General features: G+C 41.0%; 1 protein-coding gene and 1 long non-coding RNA gene across 3 annotated transcripts in view; one reads left to right on the top strand and one right to left on the bottom strand.

Moving 5' to 3' along the window:
* Window positions 1–24,024, bottom strand: part of LOC117196481 (uncharacterized) — a 349,791-nt gene that overhangs the window by 154,191 nt on the left and 171,576 nt on the right. The gene's annotated exons all lie outside the window — the stretch shown is intronic.
* The window catches only part of UST (uronyl 2-sulfotransferase), a 300,409-nt gene that overhangs the window by 110,920 nt on the left and 165,465 nt on the right, over window positions 1–24,024 (top strand). For both annotated transcript variants that reach the window (XM_049695384.1, XM_004263732.3), the window contains exon 2: window positions 1,732–1,775. In XM_049695384.1, coding sequence (XP_049551341.1) covers window positions 1,732–1,775 — 44 coding nt within the window. The remainder of the gene's footprint in view (window positions 1–1,731; window positions 1,776–24,024) is intronic.

Raw genomic sequence — 24,024 nt, 5'->3', positions numbered from 1 at the left:
CATTTAGTTGTTTGAGCTCCCTTTGATTCCTGGGATGAGTACCTGGAGAACATGCTGGAGTGTGTTGGGATTTCTCACATCCCTCCTAGGGAAGACACATTCACACGATGAGCAGACAGGACCCTCTGCAGCTATCCTGACTGCATTATGGTGGAATTCGTTCTGAGGATTTCTCTAGACTTAGGCAACCATTTTTCTGAATTCTTCACCGCACGTCCTCTTTACCAAGTCAGATATAGATCGACTTCCTATTCATGTGTGTTCCCAGTGGAGTGCAGCACAATAATTAAGAACTACAAATTGTTCTTCATGTTCACATTTCATAGGTTACTGAAAATAACCCAGTCACGAGCATTCCAGTTGTTTGTGTGTGAGTGTCTTGTACATGAAAATTGGACCTCATTTTCCCTCTGCCTTACACAGACAGCCAGAGTACAGTCATTGCGCACATCATGTGGGTGATAAATCAGAAGACTATGAAGAAAAAGGGGTTGGATGAGGCCTCAGTATGGAAAAAAAATCTATAAGCCAAAATACACTTATTTATTACGTTTGGATAAGTTTCCCCACTTGAACTGTCCCTGGCTTAAACTCTGCTTCCCTTTTTTATTCCTATTTCTTAAGTTACTTTGCTCTCTCCTGAAAAAGCACCTTTCATTGACCTTATTCCCTAATCTACTGTCTTCTATAAGCCTCCTTTTGCTTTCAATATTTCCCACATTTTGCTCTGTTAGAAAGTCTGGTCATCTTCACTTTCCCCTAAACTCACCACATCATTGGCTCCCCTACACGATCAAACTCAAACGTGTGGCCCGCTGGTAATGTTGCTGGCGCCCAGGCTGCACAAAAGCTGGAGATGGCAACACTCCAGGTGGGCTTTTCAGATGAGCAGATGCCCGAGCACCTTCTGGAAAAACCAGTCTTCCCTCCTCTCTGCAGCTTAACAGCTGTGTGGCTGCCAGCAAACTACTGGATTTCTCCAGGCCTCTATTCTCTTCTTTGTAAATAGGGGTAATTCTAACTGACCTCTGATATGTGAATTAAGTGAATAAGTACCTGTAAAACACTTAGCAGAGAAGGAATTCAATAAGCTTTAGTTCCGGTCAGAATCCCCCTGAGTCTTTATTCATCAGGAAACAATAACCACGTGCTCTGAAAAAACACCCATGCCACTAAGTGGCTATTAGGGAAGACAAATCAAGCTTCGGAAGCAAGCTAGACTGAAAAGATGAAGGGAAATTGACAATCACGACAAAGTGGAGAAACAATGCAGTGGTTCTCAAAGTGCGGTTTCAGGACGCATAGCATCAGCATCATTTGGGAGCTTGAAATGCAAATTCTCAGAGCTACTGAATCAGAACCTCAGGGCCGGGCAGTCTGTGTTTTAGCAAGCTCTGCAGGTAATTCTGATGCACGCTGAAGTTTGAGAACCACTGGTCTAAAGTAAACTCAACAGATACTGGGTGGAGAATGATGGTGCATGTTTCTGCATGTGTATGTCCGTGTGCATACGTACCCACATGGGTAGACTGTTTGTAACTGCTGAAACTGTTAACCAAGCCTGGTAGTATCAGCAAAGTCCCACCAAACTGGAGATTAATTACCCATTTTCCTTTGGGACTTTTGTCTGAATAGAAATATATCTAGAGTACTTATTTTCAATGACTTTGCACTAAATTCATTTGGGGTTTAAGACTGTTAATTCATCAACGTTTTCTTCTTTTTTCCTAGGAAATTCCACTTACTTAGATGACCATGGACCCCCTCCTAGTAAGGTAAGACCTTTGCTTGTGGTATAAATCCCCTTTTCCTTTTCTCAGTACCTACCGCCTTCAGTAACCCCACCCAGATCCCTCCGGGCCCTGAATTGTTCACAAGAAAATAGTAGGTAGCAGATGTCAAGTTAATCTTTGACTAACAGTGGGTGGAAAAAGGAAGCGCACAAAGATAGCCTAAATGGTGAGGGAGCAAGAGGCGTCATTTCATCAGGAGCTGAAGCTATCCCAGGCACGGGAACCTCAAGCTGACTTCAGAGTTTCGGTTGCGTCTCCTGTTTGCTGCCTCCTTTGCCTTTACTCTCCATGTTGGACTGTGATGTGATGTCCACACCCCAGCCTCCTCATGTCTTCACGCTTTGGGCTAGCCTAACCTCTGCCCCTTTCTCCATGGCCTGCCTTACTGGGGATACTCCACAAAGGCTCAGCCCTCTGGAACCGGCCTTCTCTGCCAGTGCCCTTGCAAGTCTGCCGTGGCCTGGCCTGTACGATCACTTTTGTTCTTAGCAGCAATTTTTTTTTTGCGGTACGCGGGCCTGTCACCGCCGTGGCCTCTCCCGCTGCGGAGCACAGGCTCCGGACGCGCAGGCTCAGCGGCCATGGCTCACGGGCCCAGCCGCTCCGCGGCATGCGGGATCCTCCCGGACCGGGGCACGAACCCGTGTCCCCTGCATCGGCAGGCGGACTCCTAACCACTGCGCCACCAGGGAAGCCCTCTTAGCAGCAATTTTGGTCTGACTTTTAAGGGTCAGAACAGTCCAGTGAAGTATTAGTGGAGTTCCCCCTGCCGCTCTCTACTTTCTTGAGTGCAATGAAAACCAAATGTCAATCTACTGAAAAATGAGGAAAAATACAGACACTCTTTGACCACTTAAGGTGATGCCTGCAAAGTGCGGTTGTAAGTACATAGTGAAAAGATAATCAACCAGTAACCTTAGAGGTTGGAAATTTACCCTAAAGTTGGCTTCTGCATTTGTGGGATTTGAAGAAGAACTCCACCACATTTAAGACCATGAGCTTTGGAATAAGGTTATTTCTGGGTTCATCTCGGGCTCTACCACTATCAGTATATGACATTAGACAAATTACTTAATATTTCAAGCCTCAATTTTTTGATGTACAAGGTGGGGTTAAAAATATGACCCACAGTAAGGACATGTAAAAAGATTGAATGAGCTGATATATGAAAAGCACTCAGCACCCGGCATGTGATAAGCATTAAATAAACGGTGGATAGTGTTAACTAGACTGGAATAGCATTAAGATTATTGATGAATGGTACAGTGGTATTTATCACAGTGGTGAATGGTTACCACTTGGCCCACTGCATATGTATTGAGTGCCTGCGATGCTGCAGGCACTAGGAACACAAATATGAAACAAAACAAGAATAACCATAAGGTAGCCCCTACCCAGGAGAGACAAAGGAATATAGAGGGTTAGACACCATCTGAGGATAAGGACTTCATCTGGCTCATCTCAGTATCCTCACATCCTTGCATTAGCCTCGACACACAGAGAGGCACATCATGACTATTCATTAATTCTCACTGAACTGAACCGTGGAATCCAGAGCTGGAATCTGAATCGGGTCTCCTGGCTCCCATCCCAGGTTCTTTCCACTAGGCCAGTATTCTCAAACTTTAGCTTGTACCAGGGTTTCCTGGAGGCTTGTTAAAACATGGATTGCTGGGCCCAGACCCCTGAGTGTCTGATGCAGTAGGTCCAGGGTGGGACTTGAGAATTTGCATTTTTAACAAGCTCCCAAGAGATGCTGATACCAAGCTCTCTTACAACACAGATAATAGCAATACTATTTGCATTTTTAACAAGCTCCCAAGCGATGCTGATTATCTAGGGGTGGAGGGGCAAAAACACTCAACTTTCTAAGCAGTAGCCAAAATAATAAGAAGAATATAAAAATAGGTAAAAATAATATTGGTATGTTAACATCTTTCATCCATGCTCATTACTTCTGGCAGGGTGTAAGCAAACCCCAGAAGTGATGAGGTCAGGGTTCCAGGTGAAGGTCCCTTAAGTGTCCCCCGAGGTGAAGCCTCGGTTATGTCAATCTACAGACCACTGGTGTGTTCAGGGACACGGTGGCACCCAGGGGATAAGGACTCACACGTGTGTGGCCTCCGGAGTGAACCCCCAGCCTGGCAGTGAGAAGCAAGACTGAGTCCAGGTCCACAGTTTTCCTATTTGTTTAGCGCTCAGAAATAACTTTTTGATGCCAAGATCGAAAGAGCTGTGATCTAGATGAAATAAGGTTTTAAACCCTGAAAATGTACGGACTGAGGTTTACAGGCAAGTTCTCATTTTATTAGAAGATTCAGTTCCACAAGTTTCACATTCCACAAGTAATAGCCATTTAGAGAATGGGGTGTGTGCCACACAGCACGTCCAGAGCCCAGGTCTTCATTCTCTCCAGTATTTTCATGAAAAAGAACCAAATGCCTCTGACTTTTACTTGTTTTTTCAAATCTACTTAAACCTCACAGCTCATCCCAGTTTTTGATCTAAGTCATTATTTAAAGGCGGATGTTAATATTTTCTTTTGTCGACCACTTTTTACGACCACTTTGTGTGTACACAAAATTTAGCGGTTTAAGGTTAGAACCCTACTGAGATTGACGTGGAGATCGCTGTTGAATGAATGAGAAAGATATTCTTGGGTACAAAAACAGGCATGAAGCAGCAGTATAGTGTGATCTTATGTCTTAAAGACTTGTGTGCATATGTGTGTGTGTGTACAGAGAGAAGCCTGGAAGGATAATGATGTTTACTCCAGATGGTGAGACTTCAGGAGGCTTTTACTCATTTCCTTATTTTCTGTGTAAATTTGAGTTTATTAAAGTAATACTTGCTCAATCTAAAAATCAGGGTGTGTGCGGTGGTGGTGGTGGGGAAATACTGTGTAAGAGAAGATTAAAGTTGGGCTGAAAAGCCTGAGGTGCTCTGGCCTCTGCAGCATCACCTGTGGTTCCGTCCACCCCACGCAGAGCAGCCTGACCTCTGGAGGTGATGTCTTCTCCTTCCTGGCTTCACTTCGCCTAGGATGTGGGTCCCTGATGTGAGCTGCTGGCGTCGGCAATGATAAATCTGGAGGTAGCAGATAGAATACAGTTACTATTTCACATATGTTGGGTTCCCAGATCCGATAGATAAGGACAGCTGGTCTAAGCAACTCAAGGAAAATAAAATCACTATCCATCGCTGATGTCTACCGTGTCCTATGTGGCAAGCACTCTGCTAAGCACTTCGCATGGAAGTTTAGTCTCTATAAAACTCTATAGAAGAGGAAGTAATTATTTAACCATTATTTTACAGATGAGGGAACCGGATCTTAGAGAGGCTGGGTAACTTGCCAGCTACTAAGAATTGGACTTGGGATCCCAGCCCAAGGCTGTGTATGTAGCTCCAAGGTTCACGCTTTTAACCATTCCAAGATTACTAATTTAATGTAAAGACAACAATTTTTTACCTTATTTCTGGAGTTTTACCCTTTTATATAAGTTCTCTAGTACTTTAACTAGTACAGTACACAAAGTCTCAGTATAATACCAGAAAAAAAGTCATCACCGTTTACTGTTGGGTCCAATGGACCTTTTTAACTTTTTAAAAATACCAATCCAGAGATTTTTTTTCATCTTTTTCTTTCTAATCACCTTTCTATACATACCCACCTTCGGCATTTGTTCATTTACATACTGTATACAGAGTAAATTTTGGTGTACAAACATCATCAAAGGTGAAAGAAGACTGTCCCACGTTCATTTAGCAAAATGGCATGGTCCAGGTTCTTGTTGCAAAACAATGTTTGATGAAGTCCTTCCCCTGGATGACTAACTGCATGGGAATACCATGTTTTCTTTTTGTCCTTAGAAAAAAATATTGTTCCCTCATAGACTCTTGAGTTTGAGAGATTTAATCTAGAATGTCATCATTGGAAGACTCATGGTCTGAGGTTTCACTTTCATGATTAATTTCATTTCATCATCATCATCAGGGTCTTGAGTGTTGCTCTCTGACTCTAAGCATTTGTCTCTGATTCTTCTAACGCCTGGGAAACCTCTCCTTCCGTCGATTTTCTTCTCTTTGTTATTATAGGCAGGAATGAAACGTTCTTAATCTCCACTCTGGTCAATGAAAGTTAAAAGCAGGGAATTCCCTAGCGGCCAGTGGTTAAGACTCCACGCTTCCACTGCAGGGGTCCCGGGTTCAATCCCTGGTCGGGGAACTAAGATCCCCCAACCCGCACGGTATGGCCAAAAAATAAATAAATTAAAAATAAAATTAAAAAAAAAAGAAAGTTAACTACAAAGATGGTATCTCCAGTCTTCTGCTATATCTTTTGTAAAGATGATGTAACACTTTAGGCAGCACAATAAAATATGAAGAGTGATGAAATAGTGACAATTTATTTCCCTAATGAATCGTTCTAAACCTGCACTGTTCAGTACAGTAGCCATCAGGCTCATGTAGCTATTTAAATTCATTAAAATTCAAAAAATAAAAATTCACTTTTTCAGTTGCCCTAGCCACATATCAAATTCTTTGTAGCCATGTGTGACTAGTGCTACTGTATTGAAAAACACAGAATAAAACATTTCAGTCATCACTGAACAGCAGTGTAGTTCTAAGCTATTCCATCATCCTTCCATTTTTCTGTTACTTTAGTCTTTTTTAAGCATAGTTGGGAGTAATTAATGCATAGCTGGTAGGTAATTATTTTAAGATGATGAACTAGCAAAGCATTTCAAGATACAGGAAAAATAAAATCATTAAGATTCCATAATGGATCTTAAATTTTTAAAAGAGGCTAGTAGATCCTATTACATGGTAATTATATTATATTACATACTACATATTATTATTATTATATAATTATAATTATATGGACCTATTATATGGTAATTACAAGGTAGGATGAGTTTTATTCTCTTTATTTTAAAAAAGTACATTCTCTTTGGAAGATCTCCAAGAAAGAATAAAGTCAAGAAATATTAATCCATACAAATGGTTAGAACTGCTCAAAAAAACCCCAGAAAAACCTAAAACACTAAAATTGAGTCCAGGGAATCCTGATGGTATACTGAGGGTTAAGATATATTACTCATGTCTACATTTGTATGCAAATGTATTTTGACATATAATACTTATATGTTATTTTTGTATATAAAGTGATGTGCTAGGTAATTTAGTATTCGAAATTCTGTTTTTAAAGGGGTTCATTAGAAGGGGGTTTACAATTTATTATGCTGGGAAACCTCCAAATGAATAAGTGGTAATATTAATTGAGGTGACATTTATATGCACCTAGCAGTGTCTGGCAATGAACAATTGTTCATTAAAGGTTAGTCCTTCTTCTCCACCCCCAAGAAGCTAATTTCCCTTTAGTATCAATTAATTAATGAGTGACTACTTTGTGCTAGGGATCAGGAGGACATGATAAAACTTGAAAATAATCCCCTGCTGTCTAATACTTTATAATCTAGTTGCGTTTTAAGGTTTCAAAGAGGCAAAGACTGTGGGAGCACATGATTCTGCGGTGGATGTATTCTTTAGTCTAGATGACCGTATATAGACAACCATTCATTCACTGAGGTGTTTACTATGCCCCAAATTTGTGTTGGGCTCTGTACTAGGCGCTGAGGCTATAAGGCTGCAGAAGGCACAGTCGCTGCCCTCAAGGAGTTTAGAGTCTAGTGGGAAGGACCGGCTAGCAAACAGGCCCACTCTAATACATTAAGTAGGTGGCTAGTCGCTATGATAAGGGTGAACCCAGGAGTCTCTGCCTGACCTTCCTTCCAAGTGAGAGTCCAGAAAATGGAGTAAGGTGAACGAACCACGTCAAAGAGTCTGGTATGGATGGGGTGAGGAGGGACAGGCCTCGTTTCCGGGATTTGAGGGGTGCTGGGTGGAAAATGGAGATATGAACTGCTTTGAGGAGCTTGGCTTTAACAGGAAAGAGTGAACAAAATGACAGCCTAGGAGATGGAGACCATGTTGGCATAATTGTATAGTAGAAAAATTTGACTAGTAGGAAAGGAGTGACAAATGCAGTTCTGAATGGTGTTATGAATTGAATTGGGTCCCTCAAAAGACCTGGTGCAGTCCAAACCACCAGAATCTGTGAATGCAGCCTTCTTTGGAGATAGGCTCTTTGCAGAGGTAATGAAGATGAGGTCACATTGGGCCCTAAATCCATGTGACTGATGTCCTTATAAGAAGAGGGAAATTTGGACACAGAGACAGAGACATACAGGGAGAATGCCATGTGACGTTGGAGGCAGATTGGAGTTACGCTGTCACAGCCAAGGAGCACCAATGATTGCTGGCAAACACCAGCATCTAGGAGAGAGGCAGGGAACACATTCTTCCTGTGAGTCCCCAAGAAGGAATTCATCCTACTGACACCTTGATTTCAGACTTACGGCCTCCTGAACAGTGAGAGAATAAATATCTGTTGCCTTAAGCTACCCAATTTGTGATTCTCTGTTATGGCAGCCCTAGAAAGTAATTCTACATTGAGTTTAATATCTTCAGTTACCAGGATAGCATTGCATTATGCCCTGTTAGGCATTATTTGGTTTGACTTAATAAACATTGAAACGATCCTTACATGTCTCTCACTGGGATAATTTAAGTGCATTTTCATATTTTTTTCAACATTCAGTACTACTCACATCTTCCCCCAACATTCCTTCTTCACTTTGTTAATTTTTTTCTTTGTAATTCCCATGCCTTAGCTATTTTATTATCCCCAGTATTCTCCCCAAATTCTTCTATTTGACATTTGTTTCTGCTGTTCAAATTGTGTTTTTTAATATTCAAAAATCATTTTATATTGCATCATACTTTTTTCTGGAAAGGATCTCAGCGGCAATGCATTTAGGAAGTTACCTAAAGGAAACTTCCTATTTTCACAGGACCAGGGAGCTATGAGAGCAAGAAGCTAAAATAGTACAGAAGTCCGTTGCACTTCAAAAAATATGTCCCTATTTCTATCGGGGATGTCTCAGCTGCCCTTTAACACCACTACCACTGAGTCCCTAAGAAAGACTGCATATTTGCTTAGGTTTGTTTTTCCCTTTCAATAACTCCTTTCAACTTGGAGATACATCTGCTGAAAGAAGCTATTTTAATGTTTTCTACTGAAGAAACCATGTTTTTCATTCCCCGTCTGGAGCCTACAAAGGAAACCCCACATATCTGGTAATCATAGTAGGTAAGTGACTTCCGGAGGATACTGGGAGTACAATTACTTTCAGGTGTCCTGGCCAAACATCTGCCAACTTGGAGAGGTTTCTGCATCCAAAATTCCCCCTTTCCCTGAGGCAGGTTACTGAGATTTATGTGCACCTACAGTCTCCCTCGGTCAGAATCACTTTTTACTTGGAAGAGTAGAGCTGAGATTCAAGAGGAACAGTAATTGCTTGTTTTTCTTCCCCCGAAACCTCCAAAGCTATTTTTCAGGGTATAGGCATGGCCATCCACCTTGCTTTCCTCTTGTCTGTGAGGACCTGCAAGAAGCAAGTAAATCTCTGGCACAGAATTGGGCTGTGTGCTGGGCTTGCCTTGTCTGCCTGCTTCCATTCCCACAATTGCTGGAGCCACTGCTGCTGAGAAAAGGGCCCCCCTTTTTGTCCTGCTGTAAATAGCATCGGATGTGGTTAAAGACCCCCGTTATCTGGTTTTCTTCTGGGAAAAAAATCGGCATTCTCCCAGAAGTTTGTATCTTCTTATTTTTATCTAAGGCAGAAACAATGAAGTTTCTTTAGAGTCATTCTTAAATTATGAAATATTCCAAACACAAAATATTAGGGAGACAAATAATACATATATGCCTGATATATCCAATATGCCTGCCCCTTAGATTTCAAACACGTTACTCTTTTAACTTGCCAGATTCTTCATGTTGACTTTCGTATTTACTCTTAGTGGCCAGGAGGTCAAGGAGCATGGATTTTGCAGTCGGACCTCAGTTCAAATTCTGGCCATGTGCCTAGTTACCCCACAATAAAAACTTCACCTCTTTGAACTTCAGTTTTCTATTTCTAAAAGAGGATAGCTATATCCACCTCTTAGAGCTGTGCGGCTTAAATGTGATAAATGGAAAGCACTTAGCATGATGCCAGACACAGGTGAGCTCCCAGCACTGGGTCCTTAGTACTATATACTATAAAAGGCCTTTATATGGCCTTTTACAAATTCTGGTAGCTCACTTTGCTGTAATGTAGAGTAAGCCTCACTCCCAACCCCCAATCTTATTTTCTTTGGATTTTTAAAAGCAATTAATTACATGTCATTTGGCATCCCAGATACCATCTCTTAACTTACGGAAACTTTCAGGTCCTGTGGTTATCCCTTCTTTTATTCCCTGGGCTAGTTTAGCACACCAAGCAAGGCCTTCCACCATCCCCTTGCCACTTAGCTTTTCTTAAAGCGATATTGTTCTCTGTGTCCACACCTGACCTTACCCAAAGTCCCTTTGAAAAACTACAGAAGTGCAGCTGATTTTTCATTTTATGGACAAATCAATTGTACTGGGTAATAGGTTTGTGTTTAATGATTCATGGTAAGTATATTAGGTTTAGAGAAAGAACTAGCAGGACAGAATGAGGCAGAGAGTCAGGAATCAGTTTCACTCTGATGAGCATGACCTTGAAGGCATCCCTTCCACCCTCATTTTGTTGATCATTGCAAATGATAGGAAAATTAATGACTTGAGTATTTTATTTTTGAATAACTCTTAAGAGTGTCTGAGCTCAGCGTGTGCTATAAAGAACTTCACGCTTTGGTATTTGGTTTAAGATGGGTAATCAATAGCTTAGAAGGTTAAAGAAAAATCAGCCTTACGTAATCTTATCCCGAAGTCACCTGTATTCTTGCTTCACTCTTCTTTGCACTCATCACAGTTCTCAACCATTAACATGGAAGTCTTGGGCCCAGCTAGCGGCCTCTTGAGATTTCAACTTTCCATGGAGATCTGTGTCCAAGTTCAGAGACAGTACTTATAAATTTATCAATCTTATGAGCATGTAATGTGTTCTCTTTTTCCCAAGAACATAATGAATCCATTTCTTCTTCCACATATGTTTAGTGCTATTAAACACATCTTCCACTTCTTTTTTTTTAATTAAAATTTTTTTTTTGTAAAACCACAGGTTTAAAAATATGTGGTTTATGTAATTGTTCTGTTAGCATTTGTGCCACCACACTCCCCAAGGGCCAGTTATCATTGATAAGATAGATGTTCTCCAAACCTTATCCAAACCAGCACCGGTTACAATCATGGACTTAGTAGTTGGATTTGGGCTGCCTTTTACAAAAAGGAAGGGCTTTAAATGAAGCATGAAATTTCAAAACTGCATATTGTTGTTGGAAAGCATATTTAATCAAGAATTTGCCTTAGTAAATTAAGAAAACCCATGCTGCCATTCTTTGGCAGGGTAACAGTTGGCCTCGGGATTTTCAAAGTTGTAGTAACTTAATCGTCTTAGCAGTTCCCAATATAGTTACCTAATTCTTTTTATTTGTTTTATTTCTTCCTTGACCATCTGATCAGTTTTTTTTTGTTTTAAAAATTATACATGCTCCTATTTTTTTTTTGATTTGGAAAGTACAGAAAATTATAGAGTAGCAGGAAAAAACAATCACCCAGAATGCCACCGCCCAGAGGCAAACCATAATGAAGAGTTTTTCAAAATCCTGTCCAGTCTTTAGACAATATTAAGAATATTAAAGTCTTATGTACCATTTGTTGCAAATAGTTTGCCAGTCCTTGTATGTGACCTTCTGCACATACGTAATGCACAGAGTTTAAAGCACCAGAGCTTATTAGCTTATTGTGAAAAAGTGAACCCTGACTACACCCTTCCCCATTCCTTTCTGCTCTTGAGAAACAACTATTGATACTTTAAACTCTTTTAACTGAGTCTTTAGTGCTAGTTTTCATATCTTTGAATGACTTGCTTGTGTTACTTCCTCTTGGATTTCCCCGGCTTTAGGCATTGTCCGCTGACATCCTTCTGTGAACGGGAGGATTTAGGTCTTTCACTGGAGCCCACCTGCCACCACACAAGCACTCTCCTCATTCCCCATCCTCTAAACTGGGTGTGTGTTGTTTAGCGAGTCCTAAATCCGTACTCACTGTTTTCATTGTTGACACTAGTAAATAATAAAATGGCAGCTGAGCCATTACGATAAGGTTTCCTTTCCTGTCCATCTTTTTGTTTTCTTTGTAACAAATAATTGTCTTGTTTTGTACATGTATTTTCATGCTTTTCTGTGATCCCCAGGTTGTCTCAAACTCTTCTCCAGTTGTGGAAATATCCTCTCAGTGCCTCCAGACACATTAGGTATTCTGTCAATGTTGAGTTGCTGAAGTCTGTCCTGGGCCTCCTTGCCCATTCCCTCTGGGCTGGTTGCGTTCAGCATCCCGCTCAGATATGCCTTGGGAGCTCCCTTCACTCTGTTCTGTTTGCTCCCACTTCCTGCATCCCATGCTGTATTAGTTTCCTGTTGCTGCTATAACAACTTACTACAAACTTAGTGGCTTAAAACAATGCAGATGTATTGCCCTATAGTTCTGGAGGTCAGAAGTCTGAAATGGGTCTCGCTGGGCTAAAGTCAAGGAGTCGGCGTGGCTCTTCCGGAAGCTCCAGGAGAGAATCCATTTCCGTGCCTTTTCCAGCTTCTAGAGACCACCCGCATTCTTTGGCTCATGGCTGCTTTCTCCAACTTCAAAACCAGCCTTATAGCATCTTCAAATCTCCAACTCTGTCTCTCTTCTCTCCCTCTTCCACTCATAAGGACCCTTGTGATTAAACTGGGCCCACTTGATGAATCCAGGATAATCTCCCCATCAAAAGATCTCTTTTTGTGATGTTAAGATACCATATTCACAAATTCTGCAGGTCAGGACTTGGATATCCTCTGTGGGAGGGCCATTATTCTGCCTTCCATGCATATCTTTCTCTTTCCTCAGCCTACTGAGAAAAGGTGCATGGGATGGAAATTCTCTGAAATATTGCATTTCTGAAAATGTCTTTATTGTATCCTTGATTAATTGTTTGACAGGATAAAATTCCAGATTGGGAATCTGTATTAATCAGTAGAGGCTAGAGTGATGCAAGATCTCAGTGGCTACACACATAAGAGTTTACGTCTTGCTTATATAAGACCCTCAGTGAGTCCGGTGAGTCCACTGGTTCTTAGGGAAGCACATTTTAGGAGTTCACGAAGGGATTTGGGCTGTTTCCATCTCATGGCTTCACCATCTCAACGTGGACCTTCATGTCACTGTGGCAGGGCAGACGGGAGCTGGGTGTGTGCGTGAAGACTTCTCATTCCTTCATCCTGGAAATGACACGTGTCACTTATGTCAGCAGTCTGTTGGCCAGAACTGGTCACAAGGCCCTGCTCAAGTGCAAGAGGACTGAGAAATAGAGCACATGGGTGCTGTGAGCATTGTGTCTCTGCCTCAGAATCATTTCCCCTCTGAATGTTAAGGTCCTTCTCCACTTTACTCTAGCTTCTGGTATTTCTGTTGAGAAAGCTAACTGTTGGCCCATTATATGAAAATATAATCTGTCTCTATTGCAGCCTCTTATGCCTAGTGTTCTAAAATTTTATAGTTTTGTGCCTAGTATGTGTCAGTTTTCCGGTACTATTGTTGATACTCAGTGGACCTTTTGATCAGGAAACTGATATCCTATTCTGGGATATTTGCTTGACTTTTCTCTCTCTTTTTTTCAAATAAATTTATGTATTTATTTATGTATGTATTTATTTATTTACTTATTTATGGCTGCGTTGGGTCTTCATTGCTGAGTGCGGGCTTTCTCTAGTTGCGGCGAGCGGGGGCTACTCCTCGTTGCATCGTGCGGGCTTCTCATTGTGGTGGCTTCCCTTGTTGTGGAGCATGGGCTCTAGGCACGCAAGCTTCAGTAGTTGTGGCATGCGGGCTCAGTAGTTGTGGCACATGGGCTCAGTAGTTGTGGCTTGCAGGCTGTAGAGCACAGGCTCGGTGGTAGTTGTGGCTCACGGGCTTAGTTGCTCCGCGGCATATGGGATCTTCCTGGACCAGGGCTCGAACCCATGTCCCTTGCCTCGGCAGGCGGATTCTTAACCACTGCGCCGCCAGGGAAGCCCTTGACTTTTTTCACTGATGATTTCTTCCTCTGCATTTTCTCTTTCTGTCTTTCTGGATCTCCTCTTATTTGGATGTTGAACCTCCAGAACTAGTTGTTTGTATTTCTTATCTTTATCCCTGCTATTTTTTATTTTCTTTGTGTTTTTGCTCTACAATCTGGAAGAGTTTCTCAACTTGGTCTTCCAACTTTTCTGTTGAGTTTCTTCTTCATTGTTCTCATATTTTTAATGGCCGAGAGCTTTGTTGTTATTCTTCTCTGAATGTTCTTTATTATAGCATTCTTTGGTTTCATAAAGGGCCTTTGCATTTCTTACAAAAGGTTATTCCAAGATGTTTTACCTTTTTGTGGTTGTTATTTTGAATGGAACATGTTTTCTACTATGTTTTAAATTGACTGCTGTAATACTGAAAAATTATTGATTTTGTGTGTTATATATACTCACGTTACTGAACTTTTTTTTTTTTTTTGTGTGGTACACGGGCCTCTCACTGCTGTGGCCTCTTCCGTTAAGGAGCACAGGCTCCGGATGCTCAGGCCCAGCGGGCATGGCTCACGGGCCCAGCTGCTCCGCGGCACGTGGGATCTTCCTGGTCCAGGGCACGAACCCGTGTCCCCTGCATCGGCAGGCGGATTCTCAACCACTGCGCCACCGGGGAAGCCCCTGAACTTTTTATTTCAATACTTTTTCAGTTCTTCCTCTTTTTCTTGATAGGGATTCATGTAACAGACAAACAATATTCATTTTATCTCCTTCTACCTAATTCTGTTTCAAGCTTTATAACATTATCCAGAATAATATTAAGTAATATAAAGTCCATGAGGGGGACTGGGTATTCTCACCGTGTCATCCACATTTATAAAATGTCCCTGGCACACAGTAGCACTCAGTAAATATTTGTCAAATCAATGAATGGTGGTTATAAAAGCATCTCTGTTTTGTTTGAAATTTTAATGATAATGCTACAAGTGTTTTATTACTAAGTGTAATTTTGACATTTAGTTGAAGATAGATATTCTTTTTTTTTTTTATGGTACGCGGGCCTCTCACCGCTGTGGCCTCTCCTGTTGTGGAGCACAGGCTCCGGACGCGCAGGCTCAGCGGCCATGGCTCACGGGCCCAGCCGCTCCGCGGCATGTGGGATCCTCCTGGACCGGGGCATGAACCCGTGTCCCCTGCATCGGCAGGCGGACTCTCAACCACTGCGCCACCAGGGAAGATAGATATTCTTTATCATGTTAATGAAATATTCTTAATTTTCTGGCTATTTAAGAATCATGTTCCCTTTGTGACTTGTGACCTTGCACTTAGAAACGTGTTGAATTGAATTAATTCACTTTAATTTTAATGGGGGGGGAGATAGATATATTTGATAAGTATAAACAGGCACTTTTTATCAGTGTTTGATTTGTCTTATCTTTACGGATGACCTGGAAGAGGAAATGCTCAGAAAAATCTCTGCTTTACAGGTACTCTAGTCTTTTGGGGGGAGCGGAGGTTGAGGGCTAGCCCTGAACCACAGGACTATCTGCTAAGCCCAGTGCTTTTGTCAGCTGTCACCTAGGGACTTCTACCTAGTACGATGCTGCAGCCCAAAGAGGCCATCAAAATGTTGGACATCCCCCAGCAGAGATAGTAGCTGTGCCCTGTGCAAGCTATGATTTATCTATACCCGAAAGATTATATGCAATTTTCATCAACAAACAGCAAAAGAGGCATAATTGAGCTGGAGTACATCCAGAGAGTAACAACTAGAATGATCTTGGAAGGAAGAAGAAAATACTAAATTGATTACGATTCTTGTCAGGAAAGACATTGGTATGGGAAAATGATCAAAATCTATAAAGCCAGAAGGAGTATATGTTTGAAGTGAATATAAAACTGTTCACCAAGGCCTTGAACACATCTCTGGTCTGAAATAAATAGACACAATGCCCCGCAAATCTTAAACAGGGCGGGTCAAAGATAAATTGAAGAATATTGTGCTTCTTATGGAGGATAGTAAACCCCCGGATTTCATTTGCCCAGTTGACAGTGCAGGTCAAAACTATAAATCTGTCCTCATAAAAGTTTATATAATTCATGGATGACAAAGCTATACTGGATTAGGTCAAGAACAAGGTTGCTTGGAGGGACAGCCTAATGTTTCAGAGTTGATGTTCTTGAATCCAGGAAGATCATGCTCATTTTATATATAGAAAATGAACATTCTTCTTTTCCCCAATTAGAGTATCATTTAGTAATTTTTGACTCTTATTTACAATTTAGTCATTATTGATGCCTGTCTTTAAATCATTCACTGGATTGCTACTGTTCAGATTACCCATCTTGTAGGGCTCTGCTTAAATCCTACACCTTCAGCGGCTGCCCTAGCTGGAGACCCTGTCGTGTGAATACTTTAGAACAAGGTGTTTGAAGATCCTGGTACCAGCCCAGGCTCCAGGTCTTACTAGTTCTCAGACCTGGCAAAAGCCAACTATTCTTTCCGAGTTTTGTTTTTCTCGTTTAAAAAATGGAAATAATGATTTTCCTGTATTCTTCACATTGGCATTTTTGTGAAAGGAAATAATGTTTTTGTAAAAGTGCTTTGGAAGCTGTAAGGTGCTGGCTATGTCACTAATAGGTCAAGATGGGGATGGCCTGTTTCCCGAACCTATAAGCCCTCAGGGAGCTGCCTGTCTCTTCTCAGCTTCCTGAGGGGAACCCCCTCCAACAAATGAACCCCAGTGTGGCCTGCTGCTCTGGTGAGCTGGCTTGACTGTGGAGCTACAGGGTTCTTTCGGCCCCTGAAGCCTAAAGCCTAGTGAAGGGCAGAATGAGTGACAGCCTGACAACCCTCTTCCAGGCTCACACTTTCATCTTGACCTTGAGCTTCTACCATCTGAAGGTGACCTTTTATCACGTCACTCATCTGACAGTGAGAAAATGTAGAGAGGGAATGATAGCTATTTTCCCAAGACCCAGAGCACAGCAGAACCAGCAGGACTCTTCCCATATCCTTTCCCTGCGGCCGTGTCCAGACTCCCTCTTGGCCTTTTTTTTTCCCCAATAAGGGAAATTGGGAACCATTTACTTAGTTCACTATCTATACAGAACATAAGAGAAAACGAGCAACGCGAAGGAGGCCAACAACAGGAAGAGGACAGGATAGGGAGCCAAGTGGAAGATGACTTTAAAAACCTTTATATTGTCCCCTGAGAGCATTATTTCTTGCCACCATGGCCTAATTTTGTCCTTGAGAAATACATGACCTTAGGATTCCTCCTCCTCCATGAAGAAGAAGGTAGTCTTGAGCTCCTGTTAGAGATCATAGTGTGCAAAACTATAAAGCACCACAGGTGTTAATTATGATCTTATCATACTCTCCTGTAACAGTAGATAGCATACACCATTATACTTTGTACTGTTACCTGCATGAATATGTTTTTGTCTCCCCACCTAGATTGTAATTCCTTGAGAGCATGGAGCATGTTTTATACATCCCTTTTGGTTTAATGGATATGTACTGGTTATATGTACCTAGAGGAATCCTTTTATCTGGCGGTCAGAGGTATCCAATGAGCTTGCCAATTACATAAGCTGTATCCCGCGTGGTTCCGTGGTGCAGCGCTAGCTTAGCATGATGCTGTGGAGTATTCATAATCAGAGGTGGCCTGGAATGGCGGATGCTTCTTGCCTGGACTCACTTCTTTCTCCAGCTTTTATTCTCATGCCTTTCCCACTTTTTTCCTCCCCTCTTCAAAACTGGATGCCCCTCTTGCCTTGGACCAAAGGAATATCCCGTTAGAAATATATGTCAGGGCATTAAGGGAAATGTGCAGACTCTAGTTGGATGAGGATTTCAGGTCCCTGGAATTCAAATTCTAAGAATTTGATTCTGTGCTACAGTTTAACTGCATCGTGGGTAAAAATATCAGAAGAGGAAAAAATAAGCTGATCTGGGTTTGTCATTCGTCTACTTAACAGACAAGTTATGAGGGTTATCCAGTAGATGTTTCTAAAATTACGCAATTTGTTGAGGTAACAGGTGGTCACTGAGGAGTGATACTGTTAGTGTGTTTGCCCTTGTGACACAGTGGATGAGAGATCAGCCTCTAGAGTTTAGTGAACCTGCATATGCAGATTAAGACTCTGCCTCTTACTATGTCACTTGGGTCCGATTTCTGAATGTCTGTTATTCAGTTTCCTCCTCTGTATAATAGAGAGAGAAGTCCCTATTTGATGGAATTGCTAAAAGGGTTGGTTGAAAGAAACCATATAAAATGCTTAGCACAGTCCTAGTACAATTTACATTACCTAAGTTGTGTTCCCTAATGCCACTAATTGATGAACTGGGTTTTACTGGATCCTGATCTGAATTGCTAAATATTTGTAAATATTATTTTAACAGATGTCCATCTATAATATCCGTTGAGGCCTTTCAGGGTAAAGTTTTAAATAAATTTGTTGTGGCATTTGGTTCAAGCCAGATCAGCCTGCTTAGCCAGGTTTTTTTTCCCTAGCAGAAGTGTTTTTTGTCATTGAGCAGTTTTAATAGGTATACATACTATATTTTTAAGCATTGATACACTGGGATACGTTTATAGCTATTGTTTTATCCAGTCAGAAATGTAAAGGGCTACTTGGTTATTGGTATGTACTCAGAGCCAATTAGCACTTTAGTGAAGTGTCCCAGAGATGAATAATTTCATTTCAATATCCTGGACTTTTGAGGGTGTATTTTTTTTATTTTGGTGTGTGTGGAAGTCAACCATTGTTATCCAGAATGATAAGAGTTTCTATTTTATTTATTGTATTTGATTGTTTTACTTATGCTTTTCATATTTTGAGTGTGTATTCATAGACTTATAATTTTATATTTTAATTATAAATATCAAATTTCTTTTGACTCGATGTGAACATGAGTAATTTGAATGAGTGAGTTATACGGACAATATATTTTCAGCTGCATATATATAATTCAAAAAATGCAAATGAAAGATGAATTTTCCCTTATTTTAATTACCAAATAATTTTGTAACATTTTGGAATATAATATTTGAAAAGAAGAACAATTTTTTACAGCATCACCAAAAGGCTGTTGATGAAAATACTAAATCATCCCTTTACGGGATGTCTAAGAACTTAGATTATTCCATCAGTTCACATGGATTTCATTCGTTAACCTTAGCAAAAATATTTTCAACAGTTTACTCTTAATCTAATTATTTACAGTTGATGTTATGGTTGTATGATCCTTAAATACTTAACAGCTCAAAGCCATGAATCACTCAAAATTAAGGATTATAGAGATGTTTATTCATACATTTTTTGTATATATTCTATATTTCACAATTTTAAAAGTAGAATTATCTTTTTGTAACACTTTAAGTGTTATATGGGTATAGTGTTTCCAATATTATTTTATTGCAAATTGCATTTATCTTATAATGTTCTCTTTAAGAATAAATATATTTTAGTGGAACGTCTCTATTTTGTCAGAAGCTCAAATTTAACCATAAGTAATTCAGCTTTTTTATATTTAAGAAGCTCTGGTAGTAATGGATGCTAAAGTATGTAAATGAGTAGTGCCTTGTGCTTTTGGCCTTGAAAAGTGTCAACAAGAGTTCCAGGGCTTCCCTGGTGGTGCAGTGGTTGAGTCCGCCTGCCGATGCAGGGGACACGGGTTCGTGCCCCGGTCCGGGAAGATCCCACATGCTGCGGAGCGGCTGGGCCCGTGAGCCATGGCCGCTGAGCCTGCGCGTCCGCCAACGGGAGAAAAAAGAGTTCCAAACGATCCACCAACAGCATAGAGAGAAGTGCTCTTCCTATTTCTCAGAAGTCACCACATAAAGCATAGAAAAAGAAATGGTTTCCTAATAATTGTGCTAATGGCACTAAAAATAGATGGTCGATTTTTTAATGTATGATTTAATATTCTTCCATATATGTATATATATATAAGGATTGAAAATTTCCATCTCACTCTAAAGAGCTTTACTGGTATTTCATTTCAGGTGTCCAGAGGAGGTTTGGGCAAGCAGTTTTTGTCATTTTGTTTTTGTGTTTGCAGTGGAGGCTTTAGGTCCCTAGCTACCGAGAAGCTCTCAGAATCTGCATTGTTCGCGCGGTGTTGTTTAGCAGTGCCGCCCTTGGGACCGCACATTAGCAGAGGGGGCGTGTGCTGGTAGACCACCTCCATTCTCACTTAGAAAATTGCCGACCTCCGCTTCTGCCTTCCAAGTGATTACTTTGCTATGGTTGAAGATTTATCTTTCCTGTCAAGAAAAATCTTTTGGTAGATAGAAATTCCTCAAGTCCTTTTCCCCCATCAAAAATGGTGGCAGATGTGATGGGTTCAGATGACCAAATAGGCAAGTTTCATTTTCACAGAATCAATAGTGCATCCTATTTTAAAAATTATTGTCTTACTTATGCAAATGTAGAAAGAACTAACAGAGCTTACTGAAGAAGAGCAATAGACAACTGTTCTGCTTTATTTAGAGGGGAGGGATGTTATCTGCTATTTATTTAATGATTTAGAAGTTTGTTTCCTGTCGATGGAGCCTAGAACTAATTTGATTGAGTTGGGGAAACAGATCAACCTGACTCTCCCCAAACCACTTGGCTGCGGCCCAGACCTTTTCCTAGGGAGCCAGACAGCTTCTAAGATCTAATCTTGACCCTCTTCATCCTTATCTCAGTGGCCAACTAAACCTTTATCGCCTTTTGGGAAGGAACTAACTCTTACTGTATTCCTTCACCAATCTTTGACTTTGTTGATAAACTTGATGTCTTCTTCCTTCAGACTTTGCCTTTTAGAATTCCAAATCACTCTTCCCTCGATCACTTAGGGTTGGAAAAATTTGGCTTTCAAAGCAAATAGCTTTCTTAGTAGGTCACAACTGAAATCTTAGAAGCTCAAAAGAGAAACATAAAATAAAAAGAAATTCTCAGGAAAAATAATCAGGTCTGAAACTGAAATTGTCTTCTTTTTTCTGTATTGTCTCCTTTCCTTTTTACTTACCTGTTGGTTTTTTGTTCTTGTTTTAGTTGCTTTATTGGTTCTGTGCTTTTTTGGGGGGCAGGGGGTGGTAGAGAAGACAGTGGTCAACTGCCTCAAAAATTTTTAGCAGCAAAGAGATGAGAATTTAAAAATAGATTCAAATGCCCCATCTATGGGTCTTTTTTTGTGGCACCTTGTTTGTTTTTTAAATTTTTGGCCACACCGCACGGCATGTGGGATCTTAGTTCCCAGACCAGGGATCGAACCCGTGCCCCCTGCATTGGAAGGTGGAGTCTTAACCACTGGACCGCCAGGGAAGTCCCTGTGGCACCTTGTGTGCATTTCCTGATTTCATTTAATTCACTGGAAAATATATCAATGAAAATTTCAATTCATGAATTGTTTCTTTTCATCTCAGAGCTGTGTATCAGATGACATACAACAGCATGTAACCATAACAGAAGCAAAGGACAAAGGGAGAGCAAGGTGGTATCACTGCATCAGTCCTGAGCTGTTTCATTAAATTCTGTACTTTGGGGAATTTCAGGCCTTGCTGTTGTTAACCAGTAACTCTAACCCTGTGGTGTATAATTTAAGAGAACACAAGGATCAAGGAGAAGCAACTCTTATCTCCGTTGCCTTTGCTTGTAATGGCTGCCATAATTTATCCATAGGGAGAAACAAGCAATTGGAAAAATTCCTCTCTGGCCGGCCAGAACCTGTTCATAGTTTGTTTGGCAAGAAATGAAGATACAGAGTTATCAGGTGTGGTAGATTAGCCCTGAGAGTCTGTTTTATTTTTATCTTTCCATGAATCACCCTCTGAGAAGCACAGAGGATGGCACTTAAAAAAGAAAATCTCTTTGGAGAATAAGTACTTAATTCTGTTGCAGAATGCCAACTAGATGGTCATTTCACAATGAACTGTTCACTGCGCATTATTTCAGAGCAGATGGGGACACCGACGTAGTTTTCTGAAAGATCGGGTATCAAATGATAATATGCATATGAATCAAGGGGAATCTTGTTAAAATGCAGTAGATCTGGAGTGGGACCCGAGATTCTGCATTTTCCAACATGTTCCCGGGTTACAGTACTACTGCTGGTGCCTGGTTTCACTTTACACAGCGAAGTCTTAACTTAGGTGTTTCAAATAGCTTTGTGCAGAAATTTCTTATTGAATTAGTGGAGCCAGTAGGGACTTGCAATGCCGGTGTTTTTTACGGCCCCCTCAGCTTGTCATCATTAAAGAAATTGCACCTGGAAACCAAGAGTTTAAGCGAGGATAATCTGTAAATGCTTTGCTATGGCCAGAGCAGCACCTGTGCAAACACCCAACCTGAATTGGTTCTGATGTTCTGACCCACCTGTTGGAAGCGTTGCTTGAAGAATGCCTTTTTTCTAGAGCCACTCCACCTGCAGGACTCCCTTCCGGAACTATATAAAACCTTGTAATTACATGAGCAAGCAATTTCTGCAGCTGTGCAGTCTTATAGGGACCAGAAAACTGCTGTGAGGATTGGGGTGACCCAAAAAACCAACTGGATAAGAGTAGATGTAATTATGCTAATTCATCAAAAGATAATTTCATTTTCAGTGATGAATGTCCCTAAAAGTTTTGGACACATGATAAGAAGGATTTTCAGAGGAAAGCCATAAGCAGTGAGTAGTTTATACATTTCCTGGGATTTTGATTCCTTAATGTGAAATCCTGATTCCAATGCTTTGGCTTTCCTATGCCAGTTCAAATAAGCTTCTGATTCTATTAATTATTGTTTCTGTAGAGAAGAATCCGCCATATTAGAAGAAAATTGCTTCAGTACTCATACCCCAGTTGCACCAGTTACCAACACACGAGGCTGTGGACTGATTGTTTGTGTCCCCTCAAAATTCATACATGAAACCCTAATCCCCAGTGTGGTGGTATCTGGAGGTGGGGCCTTTAGGAGGTAATTAGGAAATAAGGGTGGAGCCCTCATGAATGAGATTAGTACCCTTATAAGGAAGAGACATGAGAGAAATGATATCCCTCTCTGCCATGTGAGGATATAGCAAGAAGGCAGCCATCTGCAAAGCAGGAAGAGAGCTCTCACCAGGAACCCAATCAGCCTATGGTGTGGTCTTGGACTTCCCAGCCTCCATAACTGTGAGAAATAAATTTCTGTTGTTTAAGCCACCCAGTGTATGGTATTTTTGTTATAGCAGCCCAAACTGACTACGACACATGGTCTGTTTTATTTCCTATATATCCTCAAATCCCCTACTTCGTCCTTGGATTGTTTTGTATCAAATGTCAGATATCATGTCCTTTCATCTATAAATATATCAGTATGTATCACTACAAACATGTATATAAGAACTCTAAAAATATAATTGCAATACCATTATTACAACTTTTAAAATTAGCAGGAATACCTTAATATTATCAGAAATCCATATGGCATTTGCTTTTCCCTGATTGCCTCAAAATGTTTTCTGTTGGTTTGTTCAACTCAGTATCAGAGGAAGTTTCTATGCACTGTATTTGTTGATATGTCTCAAATCTCTTTTTTTTTTTTTTTTTTTTTTTGCGGTACGCGGGCCTCTCACTGCTGTGGCCTCTCCCGTTGCGGAGCACAGGCTCCGGACGCACAGGCTCAGCGGCCATGGCTCACGGGCCCAGCCGCTCCACGGCATGTGGGATCTTCCCAGACCGGGGCACGAACCCGTGTCCCCTGCATCGGCAGGCGGACTCTCAACCACTGTGCCACCAGGGAAGCCCTCTCAAATCTCTTTTAATGTGTAAATTCTTTGTCCTTCTTCCTCACCCGACCTTGCTATTTATTTTGAAGAAACTGAACCATTTGTCTTCCTAGAGTTTCCTACATTATGGATTTTGACGATTGCATTCCTGTGGTATTACAGAACATATTACTCTGCTTTCTGTATTTCCTGTAAATCGGTGGTTAGATGCAGAGGCTTACTCAGATTCCAATTCAGTGTTTTGGTAAGAACACATTATAGGTGGTGCTGCATGCTTTCCATTGCATCTCATTAGGAGACATACACAATGTCTGGTTTTATCTCTTTTTTTGCTATATTGTTAAATACAGTGTTATCTTT

This window comes from Orcinus orca, chromosome 12, assembly GCF_937001465.1.
Source record: "Orcinus orca chromosome 12, mOrcOrc1.1, whole genome shotgun sequence".
Taxonomy (NCBI): Eukaryota; Metazoa; Chordata; class Mammalia; order Artiodactyla; family Delphinidae; genus Orcinus; species Orcinus orca.
This window is presented reverse-complemented; position numbering and strand designations above follow the sequence as displayed.